Source organism: Suillus fuscotomentosus (genome assembly GCF_016647785.1).
Source record: "Suillus fuscotomentosus strain FC203 chromosome Unknown F5891scaffold_30, whole genome shotgun sequence".
Taxonomy (NCBI): Eukaryota; Fungi; Basidiomycota; class Agaricomycetes; order Boletales; family Suillaceae; genus Suillus; species Suillus fuscotomentosus.
In genome coordinates, this window is record NW_024539542.1 from 587,298 (window position 1) to 605,147 (window position 17,850).

Below are 17,850 nucleotides of genomic sequence, written 5' to 3' on the forward strand. Positions count from 1 at the left end.
CTGCCTACTACTAGCATCTCTCTTAACTCACAACCTGGCTCGCCCTTTCGTGTATCAGTGTGGCATGCTCGGATATGAAGCACATCCGAGTCATCGGGTCCCGGGCCGTTCCCCGCTTGCCAATACATTTTAGTACTATCATGATGATGTCCATTTGAACTGGCTCAGGTTTACAACGCTGCAGAAAAATGAAGACACAGACGAATGCATTCGTGCAACCCCTGCTCACACTCAACCGTCTTTGAAGATATCCCTTCAGACATTGAATCTACTAGTGTCGCAAACACCATCATGATATATCCTGGACAGTAGCATGGATAATGTCTTGTTTCTCATGTCAAGCAACTAGTATTTCAGCAGGTTTCCATACAACCTGTCCGAGCGGTCACCGTTGGTGGGTATCATCCATTCTCCATCGAATCTAAGCCTACTGCAATATCACTTTTCATGCAGTCAACTCATGAGATCTACGTGTACATCGGATGCAGCGGAATCCCTGCCTCCCACGACTCAAATCCGCTACTAGTACTAGAGAGTGTAAGCCTGGTGCTTACGACGTCACGAATCACGTGCTACTTTCCCCATATATATATAAAAAAAAAGTGAAAGCCTGTCGCGGTGGCGACAGAAAACACTAGAACGATTCGGACAAGAAATAACAAGACAAAACCGTCTATTTGATAATGTGGTACAAGTGAGCAATATGGTGGTTTAAGGGAGACCCGAGTCTGAGAACCATAGGACGAAGCGTTGTGATATATATATATGGGGAAAGTAGCACGTGATTCGTGACGTCGTAAGCACCAGGCTTACACTCTCTCATCCTCCGAAGAACCAAGTGTCTCTCTGAACTCTTCTAGAGCGTCCGAACCTTCTACTTCGCTGCCGGCCAGCCAGACGTCCGCTTCTGGACCGTAACCGCGCCAACGAACCAGATACTGGAACCCGCGTCCTCTTGGCCGTTGATCCAGTATGTGCTCTATCTCCCATTCTTCGGCGCCCGTTGTTGTAACGATATGTCCGGGTCGTTGGACCTCGCGGGATGGGTATAGGTCCGCATCGTTTGCCACGTGTCGCTTGAGTTCGGAGGCATGGAAGGTTGGGTGTATGTTGGTGTGAGCAGGTAGGTCGAGGGTGTATGTTGAAGATTCGGGATGTGCTGATATGACCTTGTAGGGGCCGTCGAACTGAGGCATGAACTTGCCTACTCGTCGGTTGTTCCCGTTCAAGTATTCACGTCGTCGATGTGCTGTGGAGAGGTACACGAGGTCGTCGACTGCGAAGCTAGGGTCTTGGGTCTTGTGTGTGTTTGCTGAAGCCGCTTGATTGACTTTTGTAGCTGTTAACGCGTCGTGAGCATCGGCGATGTCGGTTTTAAGGGACATGATGGCTTCTAGTGCGTTCTTGACATCTGTAGGGAATACTTGTCGCACGTCGGGTACTCCCTCCGGTGTTAGTGGTGGAAGTATCCGTGGCGTGCGACCTAGATGTAGATGAAAGTGAGTATACCCAGTGGAAGCATTTAGTGTGGACATCATGTTGAATCTAACTCACGGCAGGGCCTTCACCCATCCTGTCTGGTGTCTGTCCACGAAGTAACGAAGGGCCTGGTTTACCGTCTTGTTCGTTCGCTCGGAAGAGCCGTCTGTTTGTGGATGGTAGGCGGTGGACATCTTCAACCGGATCCCAGTGAGTTGATGTAGTGCCTTCCAGAATCGGCTTGTGAAGATCTTGTCTCGATCTGAAACAATACTTAGTGGTAATCCGTTTTCACAATACCAATTATCAAAGAACAGGTTCGCGATCTCGGGAGCGGTCATATTCATACGGCAAGGTATAAGTCAGATGTCTGCACCCAGTTGATCAGTCATTGACATGATCCCGTCGAAACCCTGTTCTGTCGGTAGAGGGCCGATGAAGTCGATGGCCACGGAGTCCCCTCTGTTGTCAGGTACTGGCAGAGGGTGTAGCGGCCTGGGTGTCTTCGTCGTTCTACTTTTGTTTCATGCGCATTTTGTGCAGGAAGGTATGTACCCCTCCTCGAGATCTCGCCGCATGTTTGGCCAATAGAATGATTGTCGTAGCGCGCCGTATGATTTGTCGAAACCGAAGTGCCCTAGGTCATCGTGAGCCAGTCTGAAAAAGGTCTCGCGTATGTGCGCGACGCGTGGTACAACTAGCCGATTGTTAAGGTACAGTAGTCCATTTCGGCGTTGTAGACCTGGTAGTGAGTCAGTTAATTGTGATAGCCTCACGCACCAAGGGTCCGCCTCGTATCCGGCCTTAATGTCGTTCAACAAGGTTGGGTCTGGGCTTATGGACAAAACGAGGGCCATTGGTGCTACGCTCTTCCTGATTTTGGCAGGCAGGTGCACAGTTTGCTCCGAGTAAGCCGGTATTTCGTCGTTATCTGCTGGTAGTCGGGACAACGCGTCCGCGACAGTGTTTTCCTCGCCCGGGATGTACTGAATTGAAAAATCGTATTGCGCGAAAAACTCCTGCCAACGTGCTTGTCGTCGCGATAGGTCCCGTTGAGTCATGAATCTTTCCAACGTTCTGTGGTCTGTGTACACGGTGAAAGGCGTTTACTAGTGCTACGACAGAGGAATTTCCGCCTTAGTTTCTGCCTTCTCAGTTTAATCTAAACAATCGTACTGGATGTTTAGGGTTAGTTGGTGCAACCTTGGTAGGTGGTTTGGTCGCCGACATATGGGAGCCACATGAGTTGAGCAATTTGATTTTTACTTGTTTGATCGCTACAGCTACCTTCACAGGCGTGGACGACCTATGGCGTCTTTCGCTCTATGAATAATCCGCTTGCTTCCATCTCAGCGAGAGCTTCTTCATTGAGCGCCTCTGCCTCTGCCATGATTTTCTCCTCCAGTACAGTAACCCTGGATTCTGCATCCCGACGCTCGCGGTCAAGCTCGGCGTACCGCTCCTGCAGCAGGCGCTCTCTTCGTGATAGAGTATCCACCTCCTCTTTCAGCGACTCTAATCTCCATGGTCCAGCTGCAGCCTCGTTGATGCTGAGTCGACCGAAGCTCTCGTAGTCCACTTTTGTTCGCACGAGCTCATTGAAAGCTTCAGTAACACGTTTAGAAAGAGCTTTTGAACGTGCTTGATATCCACCAAGCTTCTTCTCGGCCTTAGCAGCTTTGCTAGCCTCTTTTGACATCTCTCCACGATTCTCCTCGAGCAGTGCGGTATAACTGGCTATTCTAGCTTCCGCGGATAGGCTACTGGGCTCTACCCATGTTCTCGAGGCGGCATCGAAAACAAGCTGCTGACGGACACTTGCCCAACACGCACTCTCATCAATCTCTTCGCTGCTCGACAGCGTGACCAGTCCCTCCTTGACTTGGGCTTCATTGGCATCAGGAAAGCCAATTGAGGAGGCAAGTTCAAGATGGATCTGAGCCTTAGCAGCAGTGAGGTCATCATCTGGCGGTATCTGATAAGTTGATGGCGTGCCACCAGGAATATTCGTGCCAGGGAGAGGATGCACTATCGAGTCATGCAGTAGGAGATCCGCAATCTCCGATTTTAGGAGTTTTCTGACCTCCGCCATGTCGTCATCTTCTTCCCCAATGTTTAAGTCTCTCATCAGCTGCTCCACATCGACCCGTGCAGGACGAGGCAGACCACGGGCAACAACCTGTGTTCGTCTTGCCAAGGCTTTTCTCTCCTCCTCTTCACGTATCCGCTTTAAATGTGCATTCCTTTCAGCAGCATCTTCCTCTGACAGCGGACCAGCGGTACCATCCTCTTCCTCTTCATCTTCCGGAACCAAAAGCTCGAAGTTGTTCTCGGGCTTTGGAAGACTCATGAATCCGGCCTTTAAAGCACGCTTGGCGGAGTCGGTATGCAACCGCAGGTCGCGTGGTGTCTCGCCAACTGGCATACCCATAGCGGGATTGATGCTGAGGGTATGATGCATAGGCGTCTGCAGTGGGGTTGCGCCCCACGATGCACCATCTCGCGGGGTTGCAGAAACGTCACCTGGGCTGCCATGCATAGGAGTTGCGAGAGGATTTGGGGTAAAAGCAACTTGATGCCGAGGAGTTGCGCTCTCGAAACCAGTTCCTCCCCCCGGCCCAACATGAAGGGGGGTGTTCTCATCTCCCAACAAAGGTGTCTGGGCCATGGTCATGTTCCGTAAATTGCGTGCTTCCAACATGACATTGTCCTCTATGATATAGCTCAGTCGCTGCGATGGAAGTGAGTACTAAAAAAAACTCATGTTGAGGTGCAGTATGAGGTGTTCGTGCCATCCTTGCGCCCTCCAGGCCCTCATAATCACTCAAGAGCTTCGCAGTTGCCTCGCTTCCGCCACCGACCAATGCCTTGGCATTCTCCCCTGTCTGCCCGATCTTGACAATGCCTTCTAGCTCCGCCTCACCAACCTGCGCGTTCGGCAACACAAGCTTCCGTCGTTGGCCAATGCTCTCCGCCTCTTTCAGCTTCTGTATCTGTGCACCATGAGCAGCAATGAATTTTGTTTGGTGGCCATCATTTTCACCCTTCGCTTCTGCTGCCCAACGTTGTCGCTCCCTTCATTCAGCCTCTTCTTCGTCAGGTTTGCGTTTGTTTTCTAGACGGCGGAGTGATTGGCCGACCGGCGCAGAGGTAATGCGTGCCTGTTCTTCTGACATGTCATAGAAGCCCGCCGCCGGCTTCTTTTCAAAGGGAATGTCAGCATTGTAGTCTATACCCTTATTTTTCGTTTTATGTCACATACTAAAGCATATCACATGAGGAGGGTCATAGCGCAAAGTAAATAGATTGACGCACATGATTCCAGCAGCCTTCAGCTCACACTTTTTTTGTAAGACTGCAAGTCGTCTTGCTTCTTAGAGCTGGCGTTCACAAGCCTTCTGCTTAGCTTTCTTGCCCTGTGTATTTGCGAGATGGGCACGGGCTTCAGATAACATTTCCTTCTCTGTAGGCAGTCAGTAAAAACCCGCCTCCTGGAAAGAAGAAAACCTGCCATCTTCGTCCATGTCAATAGGATCAGGACGTGCAGGCTTAGTTTCAGGGTCGGGGTCAATCTCTCCTGGTCGCAGGCGCCTGATGTCGTCTGCACTCAGTGCTGACTCTCCCCCTGGTCCCGCCAGCCCTAGCTCCTCGGTTTCCTTTGCCTCTGCCTCATCCAGCAACTTCTGATATCGCTCAAGACATTGTGTAGCAGTATGACCCACTGCGGAGGCTATTGTCCGCCATTGCGTGGGCATAATTTTTGCAAGGTGCATCAACTTTTCATCCTTGGTCTAAGTAGTACATTGCAGGTTTCAGTACCAAAACAGGGGTCTGCGACACACACCTTTGACCATTCTGTCTTCTTGATAGATGGATCTAGCCACTCATACCACCGCGCTTTACATTGTTTGGGGGTCTTGCGGACCAGCAACGACGATATACTAGTACGCGCCCTGGTGATGCTCAGTACTAGAGCAAGGCAGCTACTAATTATGAGTGGACAACTCACCATTGATTCTTCCCATACTTCGCTATTGCAGCCTTGAGAACTTTGTTCTCCATGTTCTGGATGAGTGTGTTAGATTCGGATTCCGGTGATACTCAGACCGAAGTTGCAATGTACCTTCTGGCAAACACCTGCGGCCCGGGCCTGAGTCCGGTAGTAACTTACTAATAAATCCCAAATGAAGTCACAGTGCTAACTTGAGTCACGCGTCGTGCCTGCACGCCATCTGTAGGCGCCTGGACTCAAACCCCGTGCCAACAAAATGGTGATTTCAGTTTTAGCAACTTGATGTAACCGCCTGGAGACGTCTTTCTTGAAGAGACCAATGTCTGCAAGCAACCCTCGCCCGTCATCGTATCTGGCCGGCCTGAAATCCTACATTTCCACACAGAACCTTCGCCGCAGTGATATCTGCTCGTCGAGCGCCCAGACCGGGAGAGAGTGGTTATGTTGATGGGCGGACGACGACGCTCAGACGGGGTGGACCAGATGTAACAACCACGAACGAACTTTGACTTTAGTATTTCCTGGCTGCCAGTGGGCATCTCTGTGTCTTGCGAGTGAACATGAGGATGAAACTTGAAGTAAGCAATCCTCTTGCTGCGCATGCTTCACTTGGCTCAAAGGCTTACTTTTTGTAGATGCATTTGACTTACTTGTTTACTATGTCTTGGGTTATGCGACAACACCTAGGCCGCCAGAGTGTCTTACCCGCTCTCAGCGTGCGTTTCTAAGACTGGCTAGAGGTGCGCTCATTTGAAACTATGTTGTATCGCTAAACTGAGGTCATGATCAGGTTAGGCATCTCTACCCAAACTACCGGGTCAACAGTCGCCCCTCAAAGGATCATCTATGATAGATTTTACTCAAATTTGGAGAGGAATGGGTGTGTATTGTTTTACTTTTGGATACCGGCCATATTCATCGTTTCATTTTAGAGGAAATCTCAATTCATCGAGTATACTGTTCGGCGCTGATAATTGGCTTCGGATACTAGTACTACTTGATTGGCGGAATGATCATTCCCCTCATTCCATACTTTTTGTTCCGCAAGTGCATGTAGCGTCCATATACTCTTGTATTGTCCGGCGACAGGCATCATTCTGTTGATATTCGGAGCTGTGAAAGCTCGAGTTACGGGTGCTGGGCAGGGTGTTGGAGGCTGTGGCATATGGGGAGGAGTTCTTCAACTCCACTAGATGAAACATTTTGTTGGATGTTCGTAAGGTTCAACGTTCAACTGCTCAAGACCCTCATAAACTCCTATTTCCCCTTTCAAACAGCTCCAGTTTAGGTCGCATTGTTCTTGCTTGGCACTCGGATGTGATCAGGGTCATCTGCCTGACTTACTAGGCTACATACAGTGTGAGTTTCTTATGCTTGTGGGGCACAAAATCCTCAACCAAGATTAGTCCCGCCAGCGCCAATCTGATTCTCGTTTCGCTTAAATAGTGCGCTACCCTTTCTACTAGCTTCAACCTCGTTTACCATGTCTCCTCCTTCTACTGACTTCGAATCCAAAGGCTGAGTCATGCCAAGCGCAGGCTTTCTAGTGTCGACGCTGCAGGCAAACCTGCTTCCCATGCCTACTCCTCCCTCGCTGTATGTTTGATCAATCATTCCCTTAGTGCATCATGCTGATGCTGATGGCGTGTTATAAGCCTATGTGGGCAGGTATCGCTGGCGCTCTTGTGAATGGCGGACAAGGCTTTGAGATTGTGATTTCCATACATGACTCCGTCTACAACACCGATTTCGCATTGGTCATCATGCCTTACACCTCCAACGATCCCACTAAGTCTGCGTCTGACATTGCAAATCACGTTCTTCAGACCATCAAAAAGTTCTCCCAGGAGCACTTGTGCAAGTTCCTTGGCGCCGGTGTTACCCTTGGTCTCTTGAAAGAGGCGAGTATTCACTTTATCTCGTTTGTTATCGATGCTTACATATTCGCCCAGTGTCCCAATCTCTGCACTCATTTATGGCTTGAGGCTGATATTGTCCTGATCGTCTTTAATATCAAGCCATTCCACACTGATTCACTGACGCGCCCAAACATCAAACATCGCATCTCCTCAACCACCGGTTCATATGTTCCCTCCGGTGCCGAGACCCCCACAGTCTATGTTGATCCTTCCCCACTTTTGGATCAGAACAACCTCCAGTCAGGTGTCGCTACGAAACTTCCAATCCCGCATACTCTTGATGAGCAAGCTGATTCTGCTGCCCGAAAATGTCTAATGTATTACGGCCCCAACAATAACCCTCGCCTCACCATCGGTCCCCATAATCAAGTTACTGTCGATGCGGCCGGCAAGATCCATCTGATAGATGATCTTGACGTCTACAGGAAATTTGTTGGACCAGGTACTTGGAAGTCAACAAACTCACAGACGAATTGCGAGAGAAAAAAGTCAAGATCGGTTTCTTCTCTTCCACACCTCAAGGGGGTGAGTAACTTATCGTCAATTGACCTATATTGGATCATAATGTTGTGGCTTTTCCTGGCGCTTGTAGGTGGAGTAGCTCTGGTGCGTACTTTTCATGGGTCTCAGTATAGTTCTACTCACGCCCATGACAGATGCGACATGCTCTCATCAGGTTCCTTACTGCCCTGGATGTTGACGCTGCATGGTACGTAACATTCCCCGCATCTCCATGATTCTATTTCTCTTGTACCTGGATACTGACGCTTGGCAACGACTGCCAGGTAGTATGTGCCGAACCCATCGCTGAGTGTATTCCGTACTACGAAAAACAACCACAACATCTTGCAAGGTGTTGCTGCCCCAGACCTTCGCCTCACCCAGGAGGCGAAAGATCAATTTGATGCATGGATTCTTAAAAATGGACTTAGATGGACTGCGGAGGGTGGGCCCCTGGCAGCGTTGACATTGCTTTCATTGGTGAGCTCTTGGTCTTCTTCTCAGATATCAACTGCTGATTGTTGTACATTGCAGATGACCCCCAGATGCCTGGTCTTATTCCGCTCATAAAGAAGTCAGACCCGAGCTACCCATCATCTATCGATCGCACATTGAGATCCACAGCGATCTCGTGCATGTGAAAGGACCCCCTCAGGAAGAAGTCTGGAAATACCTTTGGAAAAAAATTCAACTAGCAGATCTCTTCATCAGTCATCCAGTCAGCAAGTTCGTCCCTAGCGATGTTCCTATCGAGAAGCTCGCATTACTGGGTGCCGCCACTGACTCAGGGTAAGCCAAGTTCGAGTTCATTACTTCATCCATTGACGTATTTGTTTGCAAGGCTCGATGGGTTGAACAAGCACCTCCACCCATGGGATAGCCAGTTCTACATGGGTGAATTCGAACGAGCTCAAATGGCCTCAGCAGGACTACGTTGTCCAAATTGCCCGCTTCGACCCAGCAAAGGGTATTCCAAATGTCATCGACTCGTATGCTTGCCTCCGCATCATGCTCAAAGAGTCTGGAAGGGTTACCAAAGCGGAGGTGCCCCAGCTATTGATTTGTGGCCACGGTGCCGTCGATGACCCTGATGCCAGCATCATCTACAACCAAGTCATGAACCTCATCAGCTCGCCTGACTACAAGGTGTACCAGTCGGACATCATTGTGATGAGGTTGCCCCCAAGTGACCAATGTGTGTAATCATTGGTTCAAAGCTGCCCAGGAACTAATTTTCATTTTGCACAGTTCTCGATGCTCTGATGGCTAACACCAAGATTGCCCTTCAGCTTTCTCTTTGTGAGGGCTTTGAGGTCAAAGTTTCTGAAGCCTTGCATGCTGGTATACCTATCGTGGCTTCCCACACTGGTGGTATTCCTCTTCAAATTGTGCATGGCAAGTCGGGCTACCTCACAGAAACTGGCAATAACAATGAGGTTGCCAAATACCTCTTTAACTTGTACACTGACGAGACGTTGTACTCGGAGATGAGTGAGTATGCGCATACACACGTCTCCGATGAAGTTGGCACTGTCGAAAACGCCGCTGCTTGGTTGTACCTCGCTGTCATGTACAATCGCAGGTGTGAAGATTCAGCCTCATGGCGCTTGGCTCAACGACATGCTAAGAGAGGAAACTGGGGAGCCTTACGTTGAGCCAGGCAAGCCTAGACTGCCTCGTGGTGGGCTGAACATCCAAGGTTAACTTGGAGTCCGAGTCAGCACTCTATCCACTTAGTAGTACATCGAGTCCGAGTCGTTAGTAAAGCTTATATTAGTATATCTACTAATGATATTGCTTATCATGATCACGACCGTTCCGAGTTGGAGCCCAGTTGGCTAGTACTACGACTCAGATTACTAATCCATGTGCCAGACTCAAATTGGTGTCCAAGCCTGCCAGTGAGTCCGAGTCTGGCCTCGGCGGGGTACTACAAAGCACGTATGTCGGGTGCTGCCGGCGGAGTTCCATTTTAAAGTTAATCTCTATATAAACACTACTCGGTTGTATTAGTACTTCTTTCTCAACTTTCATGTACGCATGTTGATAAGTTTTAAGGTGTTTGGTTTTGGAAGGCGTTTGATGTCAATTCAGATGATAAGTATACTTGTAGCGAAACTTATACACATTGTAAGCAAATATCGCAGTACTTTATCTCCCCATTATAAGTGTATCTATAGTAGCAAAATGAAACACGCACACCTGCAGCGTGTTAGACAAGATGGTAGGGTGTACTCCTGCTCACGTAGACTCTATATAAATTGATGGAGTTACAGCCATACTTCGGGGATCAACCTACAGGTATTTCAAGATGAAATCATGAGGACGCAATCATGAGCGCACCTCCGAGGATAATACATAGCCGGTACGTAGGCTCTGCCAATAAATTTCTCGACATTTACTAATAATGAAAAGATCAGCCAACCGCCCATTTCGATTAAGGAAAGTCAGCCAACGCATGTATCCGCAGGTTTGGGTTGCGCATTCAGCGACGTACTCCCCCCGACATATGCCTTCAGTTTGCTGGAATATCGCCACCTCAACGTATCGGTCACCTGTCCCGCAAAGGTAACATGGATACCAGAAAGCATGCGCCTCACGATATTGAGCAAATAAAGAAGGGTGGATTTTGCACCCATGTCGAGTGGTTGGCCTGTAGATCAGTTGTATGCATTACTTTAGTTATAATCTCCCATGCAAATAACTAATTTACCATTGAAACATCGCCAGTTCTCTTGTTTGGCCATGGTAATGAAGTATACCATGGCGCACAGTGATAATCCTCACCAAGGTCTCCACCATCTTGGGGTCGGCTTTGAATCCTGTGGGTTCCATGGTTGAACATGCAGAAGAAGATGGGGAAGGCGACCTGGACATTCCAGGTTGTTGTTGAATATACCTGGCTTGCACACCTCAAAGTATATAGCCCTGGGTTTGCGGCCTATCGTCTCAGCGCCATTGTGTTCCTGGCTATGTACGGCAGTGATGGCGCCCATTTCAGATTTGAGCTGTTATAGCTCCGCCATTGCATCTTCCTTTTTTTCGGTTACCTTCGGCCATACACTCCTTGCTCTAGTCGCCCGCCCCACATGTCAGCGTCCAGTTACAGTTGCATTTGCAGATGCACTTTTACGGCGCAGGAATACTTCATTCAACACCAACGCTCATGCTCGATGACAAAAAAGCGTCTTTCGTCGGCAATAACTACTTTCAAAGAGTTTATAAGGACTAGGAAAAAGCTATGCACCTCCAAGGATGTTCCCGTGGTATCTTCGCGTGCCAGCCCCTCACCCACGAGTGAAGTCAATACTTCACCACCAGCGTTGGAACGTCCTGAAGTTCCGGTGTCTGCACCGCGAGGTTCTGAAGAATTGGGTAACCGTAACTATGAAGGAGGTGAGATGGAGGAAGACGAAGACATGAGTCTGGCACGACGCAGACCTAGGCACCAGAACTGACAGTTGCCGAAGAGATTCAGAGATGTGTTACCTCAGCCCCCACCTACTGTTCCCTTCGAAGTGCGCGACCAGCTTCCGGAATCAGTTGGATCTGTTGTTGCTGCTGAAACCCACCCAGCTGAGCCAGCCCGTACTGTGTTTCGTACTCCCCCGAACATCTTCGGACTAATTCACCAATACGCATCCGGTAAACCACCATCTCATGATCCAGAAGAGTATGTCACCAGTGCAGACCTTTCGTTGATTTCTGGCACCCTTCCAATCAATGAATCATTCCAGGAAGATGTTAACTCGAGCAATCATTCTATTTACCATCCCTATCCCAATCATTCCTCTTTCCAGCTCGGTGACTGGTACTGGAACCAGGGGGTGCAAAAGTTGCAGGCGGCTTATACCAAATTGTTGGGGATCGTGGGCGACAGTTCCTTTAATACTGCCGATGTAAGCTCTACGTCCTGGAAGAAAATCAATTCCAAACTGGGTACAAATGAGTATGATGAGGGAGAAGGGGAAGAATGGGAAGACGAAGACGCTGGATGGAAAAGAACACCAGTCTCCATCAAGGTACCTTCATCTCGCTCCACGGGAATACCGGGTCCTTGGGTTTACGATGCAGTACACTTGTATCACCGTTCCCTTGTCGCTGTTTTGCGGGAGAAACTAGCCAATCCCCGAGACGACAAACTATTTCATTACGAGCCGTACAAGTTGCGTTGGGCTCCTCCCCATCTGGATGCTGAGGTCTGCATATATGGAGACTTATACACATCCCCGGCTTTCCACGAAGCTCACACCAAACTGCAAGAATTGCCGGGAGAACCTGGCTGTAATTTACCTCGTGTCGTAGCTGGCCTTATGTTTTGGTCTGACGCAACGCAACTTACTTCATTTGGCAATGTCAAGCTATGGCCCACTTACATGTACTTCGGCAACGAGTCCAAGTACCGCCAGTTGCAAGCCATCACTCAACTTGAGTAACCATGTGGCTTACTTCGAGACGGTATGCCTCTCCGCATTTACCTCTAGTGCAAAGCTAACTCACCCTACCAGCTCCCAGACTCAATCAAAGATTTTACAAATGGGAAAGGTATGACTGCTGAGTGCGCGACGCACTGCCATAGAGAATTCTATCATGAGCAGTGGAGGATCTTACTCGATGACGAGTTTCTCGAGGCGTATGAGCATGGTATTGTTATTTGTTGCTGCGACAGGCATCAAGCGTAGGTTCTACCCAAGAATCTTCACTTACTCCGCAGACTATCCAGAGAAGTACGTAATGTCCTTGTCGCATTGAATGGCATTCAATTTTGTTTCAGGGTACTTATAGCCACGGTTCGAAACCTGGGAGGGTGTCCATGTCCTCATTGCCTCATACCTAAGGATCGGATTCAAAATATGGGTATGCCTCAAGATCGACAACAACGGAAGACTTTGGAGCGCGATGATACGAAAAGACGCATGATGGTAACTACTGCCTGTTCACTCATTTATGACAAGGACTTGTCGGTCAGTAGCACATCGATAGAAAAAATTCTTAAGCCACAGTCCTGGGTGCCTACCTCGGTAAGACTCGCATTTCCATTGGCGACAACAGCTTACCCTATTATAATAGAATGCATTTTCAGACCATCTTGGCCATATGGGTTTCAATATCTTCCATGCGCTCGTGGTAGATCTACTACACGAGTTTGAGATAGGCGTGTGGAAGATGCTTTTCGTGCATTTGCTACTGCATCATCGTTTCACATGATAAGCGTCTTATCCATGAATTGGACCGGAGGTATGGTTCGCCCTGATCAACCTGTGTCATTTAACTGAGCTTCCCTACTAGATACAGGCAGACTCCGACGTTTGGTCATGCTACCATTCGAAAATTTTCGTCCAACTCTTCGGACATGAAACGGATGGCAGCTCACAATTTTGAGGACCTCCTTCAGGTATGACTTCCAAAACCGCCATTGGAGCCGAGTAGAGTTGACGAAATGTACAGTGTTCTATCCCTGTCTTCGATGGTCTCCTTCCGGAACCACACAACACAATTGTCCTCCAGTTGCTGTTTACGATGGCCCATTGGCATGGGTTGGCCAAACTTCGGATGCACTCCAACTTAACTCTTGACATCATGGATCAAGTGACTTCGGCAATCGGCCAACAATTTCGCAATTTCAAAGCTAAAGTTTGCTCCGCTTATGAGACTCATGAACTTCGCCAGGAAGGTGAGGCTCGCACCCGATGAAATGCAAAGAAAGCGGCAAAAAATAAGGGCAAGCAAGCTGCTCGCGTTACCCAGCAAGTGCTGTTAGGATCAGATAATGTTGTCAGAAACGCACAAAAAAAGAAGGTTTTTGATTTCCAGACATACAAATTTCACGCCTTGGGGGATTATGTATCGACAATCCGTCTGTATGGCATGGCCGATTCTTACAGCACCGAACCAGTCAATCCTGCCATTCATATTTGAACTTCGCTAACTGACTTCCCAGGGCGAACTCAAACATCATTCGCCCAAGGCCAGATATCACCGCACCGATCGCAGGCTGTTTGTGAAACAGCTCACTCAGATCGAATGCCGTCAGGCTCGTATTCGTCGTATAGGCGACAGAGTTTTCCATTGCCCTCACCTCGAAATATCAGAGTTAGCGAGAAGTCCAGATGCCCACCACTACATTGGCCTAACACAGAAGCATGCTGTACATATCGGATCCTTCTTGCGTGGTCATGAAGGTGATCCAGCGATTAAGGTTAGTCCAATGATACTTGTGCAAATGACTTCTTACATCCTTTGGCAGAAATTTGTGATCAAACTCAAGACTCATCTCCTCCATCGAGTCACCCAGTCAAGAAATCTCTCATCAGCAGATGAAAACGACATCAGCACAATTATCATTAAGGACGATCGAATGTATCAACACAATGTCGCTAGGTTTAATTACACTACATATGATGTTCGAAGAGCCCAAGATGTCATCAACCCGCGGACCTCCCACTGTAACGTCATGGTCCTCAGCGGTGACAGCGATATAGAGTCCCTAGGTCACAAATTTGTCTATGGCAAGGTACTGGGACTGTACCATGTCAATATAATCGTGATTGGAAGGGGGATGGTTGACTACACTCCAGTCCGAATGGAGTTTTTATGGACTCGCTGGTACGAGCCCATAGATGAGGTTTCTACATGGAATATGTCGACCCTAGATTGTGTTAGATTTCCGCCCATGGCAGACGAACATTCATTTGACTTCCTGGATCCAGCAGATGTTATCAGGGGCTGCCACATTATACCATCTTTCGCCAGCAAAAAGAAGCACTCCGTTGGACCGGGCGTGTCAGCATGTGCGGGGGACAAAGATGATTGGCGGGAGTACTATGTTAATCGGTAAGCAAGGGTTTTACATTACTCGTGTCGAGCTCATCATTTCAGTTTTGTGGACCGTGATATGCTCATACGCTTTCACTTTGGCCTGGGAGTTGGACACATTTACTCCCACCACCACATTTCGCAATCTGAGCCTCCGAATGGAGCTAGCACACAATCAGCTGTCGTCGCACATGATATGGAAGTCCCCATAGACAACCTCGAGGTCGTTGAAGGTGATGAAGAAGATTCTGCATCTGAAGACGATGGGGCTTCAAGTTCGTATGGCCTTGAGGAACAATTCGGCTCCAGCAACGAATCATTATCATCTCAATTTGATGAGATGTACGATAGTGAACTAGAACTTGATTATGAAAACTAATCTTTAGTGTTATCACGTCATGTGATAGTATTCACGTCTCCTGGGCGGGCAATATGATGTAATATGAGGCCCAAATACATCTCGGCATGATGCTGCACATAATAAGACATGATACACTCACCTTTTTGAGCAGAGATGATGGATCAATGTAGCGCTATGATAGCGCACGTAATAGGGCGTCGATGGCGCTGCGATGGTCCATTGGCATTCTAAGCCACATGCCATGCAATTTCAAAATAGGTACGTACATGTGTAACTTGAATACCTACGACTTGCTCTAACACCCTACACAGTCTCCTGTCTATTGTCCATTTCCTACCTAATGTTGAAGATAACATTCTAATTTATATATATATGTAGTTCCCGCTGTTCGTTCTCTTGTAACGTTCTGATGTTTAGCCAATCATTCTGTGATCCTTAAGCGAGGTATAAAATTTTTAACTTCAATTGGGACTATACTTGACGTATTGTCACCCCGTAACTTGTTATGCTCGGTCACGGTAAGCTAAGAAACCCCGTATAAATATGCATTGTATTACTCATATTTTCTTCATCCAACATGTCTGCCCCAGTTCGCATTTCCTCTGAAGATATCGTCGACACCAGGGCGTTGCTTACCTTGGTGGACGACAATCATGATGCGATCATCTATGATCCCGCCTTCAACGTGTTTTTGCCGTTCTTGGTAAGTGGTTTGCGCCTGGCGAAGAGGGAAAATATTACTCACAGTTCCATCAGGGCTCCCCGACCATCAGCATTGAATTTGTTGGTTATGTCCTGCAGTACTCGAACCCAGATCAGCCAATAATCTACCCTCTATATGTAAGTATCTATTTGTCTTGCCAATCTGCTTCGTGTATTCACAATGGGTGTAGTCTCCTCCTTTTGGTCTTGACGCTGTAGGCGATTTTTTTTCATGGGTCCTATACTATTCCTGACCTTCTCCAGCTCAAGCGCCAGCTTTTCCAGATTGCTTATTTGGAAACGCCTATGCTGCATAGCTCTGCATTCGAGCTCGCCGGATTCGAGGTTCCATTGTTTGCTGTGGTGGTAAGTCCAATTGCGTCTGATGATCACACTGGCACTGAATATACATGTAGCTGCAGGCCATGAAAAATACTCTTCCTTGTTTGAATCTGCGGTGGGTGCGGGGCAGGACTGGCATCAACACTGTGCTCCACGGTGTGTATCACTATGTACATCTGTCTTGTACTTTCGGTATCTGTTCTCGTGCTGAACCATCATAGATGGACGTGGCTCGCGCCCATGAACCTGAGGTCAAAGTGAACCTCGTGGAGTACCCTTTCGGGTACTATGTCAGGGTCATTCCTGATGTTGATGCTTCGAATAATGGATCGACAATCCTTCAGACGACATGGATCGGCTCCTCGGTCATGACGCTCAACACTCCTCACACCACTGGGGTCCAGCCCCACCCGAAAAAGGTCTCAGCTGCACACAGTTTACACCAAATTATGGAGATGTGCCCGAACTGGCGCAGGGTTCTTGCACTCTTGCGTATGCTTTTAAGGGTCGCTATATGCTGTGGTCGCAGTGACAATCCATATCTCCTCGTCAATGTGGATTTTTCTGCGCGCCAATTGGAACTCATTCGCAGTGTTTGGCCTGAATGCCTTTTACGTGCAAACGTCACCTCTGAGAGCTTGGAAACAGGTCAGGAGCTCAATTTTCCTGATACCTGCATATCCCGAATTCTTCCTGTATAGTGCTCACCAAAATCACACAAGTTCCGATGTCACACAATGACGTCTTAGTGCTCGTGCATTGTCTTTTGTTCAATTTTTTTTTGGGTCTTATTCCAGCATAGGCTAGTCCATGGATTACCCAGTTCATGTATGACAACCGTCGTGTAGTGGTCAACAGCATGGACGATCCTCGTATATTCGGCCTGGGTAATTTCTTTGGGTTAGCACAAAGGGAGATCATCGTTGACCTGCTAAGGATGTTTCTGCGCCCCTATGCGCATACATTCCCAATCGAGGTTAATTTTCTCCAGGCTTCACTTTCACTGTCCAACACTTATTTTGCCCCGCAGCTTAATGGTTTTGCCGCTGTAGAAACAACAATACAATGAGGAACAAAAGAAGCTCCTGACTGTATCTGTAAAAGTTGTAAGGTCGCGCGCTGCCTAGTCTGCGTTACTTGAGAAGCAAGTGCGTTCGACCCTATAGGGGAAGTGAGTGCAGCAAGGATCTAGAAGTGTGCGCTTAAGCGAAGCGCAGGAGCACGCAAGGTACAAAGGCGCGTATTAGCGCGAAGCGCGGGAAAGTGCGCGCGCGTATGCGGAAATGAGAAACTAAGCTTAAGTAGTGATATAAAGCAAGATAAGAGATATAAGAGTGCAAAATGTAAAGGAATAGCTTTCTACTATATTCTGCTAAGTAGTAAGTGGGTAGTAACTAGTAAGTGAAAAGTAGGAAAAGTAGGTCCCGTGTAGTATGTACTGCTGGCGCTTATATAGCGCGCCTAAGCGCGCTCATGCGGAGCCGAAGCGCTACCGAGTAGGTATGTAAAAATATATATGAGTGAGAAACTAGGATAAAAATAAAGGTGGAACTATGCTAATAAAGGAAATGGAAATATACATACTAGGGAGCTTGGTGGACAGTGGATGGATGCATCTGGATGGCTGGCGCTATAGGGCGCGCAAGCGCGGGAACGCGCGCGCGCGTATACATCGTGAAGCGCGGGAATGGTGCGCGCATGGCGCGCGTTGCGTGGGA

At 48.3% G+C, this 17,850-nt stretch overlaps 3 protein-coding genes across 3 annotated transcripts; 2 read left to right on the forward strand and 1 right to left on the reverse strand.

Annotated features, from left to right (window-relative positions):
- Positions 1 to 2,785: 2,785 nt before the first annotated feature.
- Positions 2,786 to 5,546, reverse strand: F5891DRAFT_1164442 (pre-mRNA splicing factor component-domain-containing protein; the record flags this gene model as incomplete). Its single annotated transcript, XM_041365360.1, has 7 exons — positions 5,489 to 5,546; positions 5,324 to 5,432; positions 4,991 to 5,270; positions 4,791 to 4,852; positions 4,601 to 4,715; positions 4,240 to 4,534; positions 2,786 to 4,202 (listed from the first exon to the last, which is right to left on the reverse strand). Exons 1-7 carry the CDS (start codon positions 5,539 to 5,541, stop codon positions 2,786 to 2,788), a joined length of 2,331 nt encoding a protein of 776 aa, XP_041225467.1. The 5' UTR covers positions 5,542 to 5,546.
- A 1,315-nt stretch (positions 5,547 to 6,861) lies between these two features.
- On the forward strand, positions 6,862 to 9,615 carry F5891DRAFT_1232081 (glycosyltransferase family 4 protein; the record flags this gene model as incomplete). Its single annotated transcript, XM_041369585.1, has 12 exons — positions 6,862 to 6,896; positions 7,015 to 7,087; positions 7,147 to 7,392; positions 7,444 to 7,852; positions 7,879 to 7,935; positions 8,003 to 8,016; positions 8,200 to 8,356; positions 8,484 to 8,700; positions 8,753 to 8,805; positions 8,873 to 9,106; positions 9,160 to 9,476; positions 9,502 to 9,615. The coding sequence occupies 12 exons, from the start codon at positions 6,862 to 6,864 to the stop codon at positions 9,613 to 9,615; spliced, it is 1,926 nt and encodes a 641-aa protein (XP_041225468.1).
- Positions 9,616 to 15,665: 6,050 nt separating this feature from the next.
- Positions 15,666 to 16,833, forward strand: F5891DRAFT_1189372 (uncharacterized protein; the record flags this gene model as incomplete). Its single annotated transcript, XM_041367153.1, has 6 exons — positions 15,666 to 15,791; positions 15,845 to 15,928; positions 15,982 to 16,005; positions 16,055 to 16,156; positions 16,207 to 16,302; positions 16,354 to 16,833. The coding sequence occupies 6 exons, from the start codon at positions 15,666 to 15,668 to the stop codon at positions 16,831 to 16,833; spliced, it is 912 nt and encodes a 303-aa protein (XP_041225469.1).
- Positions 16,834 to 17,850: the final 1,017 nt, after the last annotated feature.